General features: G+C 51.2%; 1 protein-coding gene across 1 annotated transcript in view; it reads right to left on the reverse strand.

Annotated features, from left to right (window-relative positions):
• Positions 1 to 1,988, reverse strand: part of PLXNC1 (plexin C1) — a gene marked incomplete at its 5' end in the record, with an annotated part of 68,648 nt that extends 66,660 nt beyond the window's left edge. The window contains one exon of the mRNA XM_032207716.1: positions 1,050 to 1,988. Coding sequence (XP_032063607.1) covers positions 1,050 to 1,988 — 939 coding nt within the window. The remainder of the gene's footprint in view (positions 1 to 1,049) is intronic.
• Between the last annotated feature and the right edge of the window lie 5,485 nt (positions 1,989 to 7,473).

Below are 7,473 nucleotides of genomic sequence, written 5' to 3' on the forward strand. Positions count from 1 at the left end.
TCCACAGATGGCTCTGGAGCTGCAAAAAGATACGGCTTGCTTTACGATGGCTTGCTCGATCCCCTGTGGTTCCCCCTGGTACTTTTCAGCATTGTTCCTTTCTCCACAGCTCTGAAAAGACTCTGAGTGTGACTTGAAAGCACGGATGGGCCTTGCAAAAGCACCTTCTTGTCCTGAATTACATTTTTAGCTTCCCGAATTTCCTTTTTAGTTCATTTCTTTACGAGCTGCCAAGGCCACAGCAAAGCAGGTAGCCTTGCCCACCCTCTCTCCATGTGCACAGGCCACCCTACAAAAGAGGAAGGAGTTCACGAGACAGTGGTACAGAAAGAGCTGACCAGGGGATCTCCATGGGGTACCGCTTACCTCTGAAAATGTAACCACTGAGACAACAAATACACACTGGCTACTGCTGTCTGCTGTGCGTGCTTGTCTGGGGGGCTTGCGGGCCCTCTTGAGCAAGGCCAGTCCCAGGAGGTCTGGAGAACACCCGCCACCGAGCAAGCAAGCATAAATAACTCGTGAGCAATGGGCATAACAACAAGCACAGCCCAGTGCACAGGAGTCAAAGTGATGGGCTTTTTTTCCATTTCTGATGTAGCTGCAATGACACGAGATATGAATGCACAGAATAAGGTAGGAGATGCTTTATCTAGGCTCTGTGGAAAATAAAATGAGGTATGACTAATTCTTGGCAGAAAAGGGAGCGCTGAGTGAACAGCCCGAGTCTTGAGCCTGACCCAGCATGCCCTCAGGTGTTCCCTCAGACACATCCTTCCTGAGACATAGCTGGGAAGGACGCTCCAGGATCTGCTAAGGGATCGTCTCTTTAGAAACAGAAAGCGCCGCGCAGATCTTCAGGGCTGCCAGCGCCAGGGCTGATGCGCAAAGCCGAGCGCGGCTCTGAAGTTCCCCTGAACTTTGCACACCTTTGGGTCCCCTCGCCGGGGACAGCCCTCGAGTCATGCACAGCAGCACCGGCAAAAGCAGCACCAGCGACAAGACCGGCATGCAGGGCGAAAGCTTAGCAAAACCCCGGCCAGACTTACGCAGTGGTTCTCGTTGACGGCGAAGTGCGTGGAGGCGCAGGCTTGCTCCCTCATCTCCTCCATCCCGAAGATGCAGACGGCGGTGGCGTTCCAGGTCTTGGCGCTGTGGCTGTGGTTGAAGACGCCCACCCACCAGCCCTTCGCGCCCTGGCGGACGAGGCTGGAGGACACGATCAGGCTCCTGCAGCCGCAGTCCAGGTACACCTGGCCTCGCAGGGAGAAGCCGCGCTCCGAGGGCTGCAGCTGGTGCAGCACGGCCATGCTGGGCGGCTCCGGGTCCGTGCCCGACTTGGCCTTCCAGCGGTAGTAGGGGAAGAAGAGGTGGCCGCCCCACCACAGCGCGTCGACGAAGTGCAGCGGCTCCACGTCGTACTTGATGATGCCCAGCTCCTCGCTGGGCAGCAGCGAGTCCGTGGGGCGCACGGTGATGGCGGTGGTCTGGTCGGACTCGGAGGGCTCGCAGCCCTCCCTGGCCTCGCGGCGCCCGGCCGAGTAGGTGGCCGCCACCGCCAGGTACCAGGCGCCGGCCTGCTGGAACACCACGCCGGCCGTGGAGCCGCCGGGCAGGCAGCTCACCACCTCGGTGCGGTTGAAGCGCTGGCGGTAGGCCGGGCGCTCCCACACCTCGCAGCTGCCCGACGCCCGCGTCCAGCCGGCCAGCAGCACGCCGCCGCCGCCGGGCTCCTCGTAGGGCAGCAGCAGCTTGCTGCGCACCCCGGGGGGCTCCCCGCAGCCCGAGCCCGAGCCCGAGCCCTCCGCCAGCGGCGGCACCCGGCGGCGCGGCCGCAGCTCGGGCAGCAGCTCGTACAGGCAGCTGCCGCCGGCCACCAGCACGCCGCCGCCGCTCACCTCGATGTTGTCGATGGGGGCCCCCGGCAGCTCGAACGACTGCGGGCCGCCGGCGCCCGCCAGCGCCGCCAGCAGGGCCGGCAGCAGCCAGCCCAGCCCCAGCCCCAGCCCCAGCCCCAGCCCCAGCCCGGCCGGCGGCGCCATGGGCGCGGGCAGCGCGGGGCTCGGCGCCGCGGGGCGCCTTCAGGCGGCGGCGGGCGGCGGGCGACGCTGCGCCATGCTGCGCCCCGGGCCGGCCGCCGCCGCCGCCGCCTCCTCCTCCTCCTCCTCCTCCTCCTCGGCGGGGCGGGGAGGAGAGGAGAGGAGAGGAGGGGGCGCGGTGCGGGAGCGGTGGGCCGGGCTCCTCCGGGAGGGCTGCCCAGGCACCTCGCCGCCCTGCGGCGCCGCTCGCCTCGCCTCGCCTCGCCTCGCCTGGCTTCCCCTCCTTCGCTCCCTCCCTCCCTTCCCTGCCGCCGCTCCCCGCCTCGCCGCGGACGAGGGGCGGGAGGCGGCCCCGCTGCCGGGCGTGCGGGGGGACGGGGAGGGGAGGGGAAACAGGGGAGGGGGCGAGGCGGGGCGCCGAGCGCTGCCCACACCCCCCCGAGCCTCGCCGAGCCTCGCCGCCGGGCGTCCCGCGGGGCTGGCACCCCCTCGGGGCACCCCCGGCAGGGCTCCGGGCCCGCAGCCCCGCGGGGGTCGCTGCCGGGGTCCGCCGGGAGCCGGCGGCCGGGGAACAAAGAGCCGCGGGGTGCGGGCACAACGCCCCGCTCCGCCCTGCCCGGCAGGCAAGGGGCTTCTGCCACGGTTGGGCACGGAAAGGGGGCTGTGGACGCTGGCAGAGACCCGTTTCTGTCCTCGCCGTTGGGTTTCCCTTTGAGGTCTGGGTGAGCATGGGCATACAACCCACGGCCCCTTCTACTGGGAAGAGGACGCAGTTCTCCAAGCCGACACCACTTTCTCTAACACCGGCCCTCCATTTACACTGCTTTTGCCCCAAAGTGGCTTTACAGCAGGACAAAGTAAGAACTAGAACAAACATATCCCCTGTACTAATGAGTTGAGCACCATATTTCCAAGTAGGAAGCACCGGGGCAGTTAGCGAATTTGTGTCCTCTTTCTCCATTTCCGTACAAGAATCATTGTGCAAGAATTGCTGGTGCTCTGGTCAGCAAAAATATTTTACCAACTTGCAGCAATCAGGGGCTAGGACGCACACACCCATCAAGTTCAAAACCCTGCACAACTTGTTTGCTTATCACAGTGGCTACAAAACGTGTCAAAGATCTACAAAATGCACGGGGAGTGTGGAAGAGAATCGTTGCACGAGGATGCGAGGTGTACTGCTAACATACACTGCCTGCAGCTCCCTGCGCGGGACTGAACTTCTTGTCATCTTGTCAGCAGGTAAACAAAGCATTACAGATCATCGTGCCGGTATCACCAAAATAGGCTGTGTACACAAACACAATTTACGCAGCTTTTCAAAGGAGGCTGAACGTGTCACACGAGTGCACCATGTGCTGCCTTGACTTGTCGTGCTCACAACTGTGAGGCTGAGGGAGAGTGAACCCACTTCCTACCTGCAAGGCACCTCTGGTACTGGCCACAGAGCACGTCCAGCATTGTCCCCCTCTGTGGACATCCCTCCAGTCACAAGTCATTGAGCTCTGCATCCGTTGGCTTTCAGGGCTGACCAAATGACCTGTTTCTCTGGATCTTTGTTTAAAACATACCACATGTACTTCACCGAATGACTGATTTGCTTAAATGGGTGATGCCCCTGACAACCAAGACAGCAATGTTCTGCCTCACGTTTTGCTTGCTGTAGGACCCGTGAAAGATAGCCTGCGCATGGCTGCCGTCACAAGAGAACAGCCTGGCTGTGTGGGGTGGCAGGTGCTACCCAGGCAGGGCAGGAGGCTTTATCCCCCCTGTTCCCAGACAGCACTCGGAGCCCCATTCTCCAGACTCATCCCTGCCTGCATCACTTTTCTGTTTCTGTCCTTCCCTTCCTCTTCCCAGGGAAGCATCAGCTGGAACCAGGTCCTCGTCTTGCAACACTGAATTTGGTGTACACTTCTGAGAGCCACTGAAGTGGCTTTATGCTGAAAATCAATGCATGAAGTTTTGCCCATGAGTGGCAGAGTCCCCTCAGTTCCTTTCCAAGCCATGAAGTAAAGAGGAGCTCTTGTCTTCAGCCTGTCCTTCCTGAGGTACCCAGGAGGACACCAGCAGAGCTGAGCTCCTACTGATGTTATGGAAATAGAAAGCAAGGCTATGGGTTTATTTCGTAATGTTGCTGAGTGTAATAATTCCTATTTAATACAGAAGACCGGAAAGTGGTGCAATTAGTTTGTAATGCTCTTAGAAAAACTAAACAGAAAATGGCAGGTCATATTGCTATACTGTCTTGGTCATTGGTCTCATAGTTGGTACAGGTATGCTGTTGTTGGCTACATTTTATTTCTCAGTCACCTCAGAAGGGGCAAACAAGGGCACCTGCCTGTTAGTCTTACATTTTACAAAGCATTGCTGGCTAACTCTGGCACTCCAACCTAAATTTCTAAAAAAGCTAGGGAAGCAAAATGAGCCTCCTTCACTCCAAAGAGCTCTCTTAGACCTTCATCAATATTAGCAGAACACATCCTGAATTAACTTATGATTGCCTTTCCCACTGTGGATCAGCTGCCTAATTCCCTCCTTATTTCTGATCTGCATGCTAAATTTCTCAGCAGTTATGACTACACAGAGAATCTGACAAAATATTAGTCAATAAATGAGATTTATGTTCTTTAATTTATTTAGCTTAACTTCGATATTTTTCCTGTTTTGGAACTCCAAACCCAATTAAGATTTGGGCTGATCAGTTCGTTTAATGCACATGGTTATCTTAGCTTGGTTCTGAAATCTTTTTTTTTTATTTTTTTTTTCTCAAAGGATAAATAACCTGCTGTTTAAAAAGCAATAACAGGTAACGTTACTCAATTATCGGTAAATTTATCAGTAAAGCATTTTATCATCAGTGTAATATTTGAAAAAACTGCACTTCTCATTCTGTAGTTAAGTTAATGTTGTAATGTAACTAAATGTTGACTAAATAAAAAGGAAATGCTGGGCAGCTTTTCAAAAATCTTTGCTGATAAGGATTCAGTTCCTCACAGAGTAACTGCATTTGATTACTGAAACTGATTTTGCAATGTTGGATTTAACTTTTTTTTTTAAACGCATCATTTAGTCTAAAAATTACCGTCCCTTTTGCATTTTTTGATGGTCTTCACAGCGAGGAAATGTCAGCTTCAAGAACAGACTCCTTTGTGACCCTCGAGGAAATTCCTACCGCTATTGCAAAAAATGAGCAATTAACTCTGAAAGGTCTGCAAATAATACAAATGAAGGTAGCGGAGATTGGCCTGAATTCATGAATCTACTAGTCATATTTGCCTACATTAAAATATTCACAGGTATTAATGCTTCCTGTATGGTGGGAGGGGGAGGGAAAGAAGGAATGAAGGGAAGGAGGGAAGGAGGAGAAGAGGGAGAGAGAGAAGGAGCAAGGAAGGAAGCAGATTTTCATCCTATTTTCATTACAAGCACTATAAAAATGTGGATAAGAAAGCAGGCAGCCCTTATTGTGTAACTAAAATGCAGTTTTTAAGTCACATTATTTGTTTTCTTTTCAAATGTATTTTGAGATACAGTAGCAATGTTACAGAGAAGGAACTGAGGAGTACACACAGGAAAAATAGTTTGCTCTTCTGTGTGTTTGAAAATGCTCATAATCAAAACCAAGATGACACTGAGAAAGTTGATTTTGTGTCAGAAACACAACCAGGGAACCTTTGTTCTAGATGACCTGTGCCTCAAGCTTCCTATGTAACACTGGACAAGAAAAATCTCTCTCTGAACCCTCTGTTTCTCTGCTGTGTTTATGAGAGAAATAAAATTAGTTAGATTTCAAGGAAGCTCCGTGGATCAACATTAGGAAAGGCACTATATAAACGGGAAATAAAATTACAGGATTACAGGAAGGCACACTTGCAATACAGATAACATCACAAGTGAAAACAACTTAATGTTTTTTATGCTTAGCTTATCATAACTTCCATGTCTGATATGTATCAACAGCTATGTTTTACCTAGAATGTATATTTTATTTTATTTTATTTTATTTTATTTTATTTTATTTTATTTTATTTTATTTTATTTTATTTTATTTTATTTTATTTTATTTTATTTTATTTTATTTTATTTTATTTTATTTTATTATTTTATTTTATTTTATTTTATTTTATTTTATTTTATTATTTTATTTTATTTTATTTTATTTTATTTTATTTTATTGTGTTTGTACCTCGGCATCCAACAAAATAATGTCTCCATGAAGTAACTGCAAAGCAAGAGAGCTGAACAAGATCAGTCTCCTTTTTTCCCTCCCCAGCTGGCAGGGTCCATCAGCAGCTCGACCAGGCTTGTCCCACAGCTGCAGCTGAACAGTGACTGGATGCTACTGGCCAAACACTGGTAACACACCTGAAACTTGTATTTTCTTCTGTATTTGCATCTACTGTTTGGATGCACACAAAAAGGACACAGCACACAAGGAATTCTGGACACAGAGCTTTGTCCACAGCCTGCTGGGGATGGGTTTAGCGTGTCAGTGTAATTTCCCAACATCCAAGGCAATGCAGAATAAGAAAGGCACAAAGGTGTCACAAAACCATGGTAGGCTCCTCCATCCTCTGTAGACACATTTGTTGCTTCATTCTTCTGGTGCTGCCTATCTATGAAGGCAAAAACAAACAAACAAACAAAAAAACCAAACAAACATGAATTTGAATAAAAGGGGCCAGGGTTTGGGTGAAGGAAGAGTGTTGTGAGTATGACAAGTGAAAATCAAGTGAGAGTATGTCCTGGTTTCAGCTAGGATAGAGTTAGTTTTCCTCCTAGTAGCTGGTAGGGTGCTGTGTTTGGGATTTAGGATGAGAAAAATGTTGATAACACGCTGATGGTTCAATTGTTGCAGAGCAGTGCTTACACCAAGCCAAGGACTTCTCAGCTTCTCGCTCTGCCCTGCCGGCGGGAGGTTGGGGGTGCAGCAGGAGCTGGGAGGGGACAGAGCCAGGACAGCTGATCCAAAATGGTCAAAGGGATGTCCCGTACCTTATGGAGTCGTGATGAAAAATTAATATGGGGGGCTGGCAGGGGTGGAGGGACCACTGCTTGGGCATAGGCTGGGTGTCGGTCAGCGGGTGGTGAGCAAGTGCACTGTGCATCACTTGTTTGTACATATTATTATTAGTAGTACTGTTATCATTATTATTATTATTATTATTCCTCCTTTTCTGCCCTAATAAACTGTCTTTGTCTCAACGCACGAGCTTTCATTTCTTTCGATTCTCTCCCTGATCCCACAGAGGGAGGGGGAAGGGTGACCTAACGGCTGTGTGGTGCTGAGCTGCAAGCCCAGTTAAACCACAAGAGAGTGTAAGGGTAACGCTGAGGATTACTGAGGGAAAGAGGGTGAACCACGAAGGACAAGAAAGGATGTGAGCCGGATGGGAGCAAGGGATCAATATCTTTTTAGATAAGTGAGATC

Source organism: Aythya fuligula, chromosome 1 (assembly GCF_009819795.1).
Source record: "Aythya fuligula isolate bAytFul2 chromosome 1, bAytFul2.pri, whole genome shotgun sequence".
In the NCBI taxonomy this organism is placed as follows: domain Eukaryota; kingdom Metazoa; phylum Chordata; class Aves; order Anseriformes; family Anatidae; genus Aythya; species Aythya fuligula.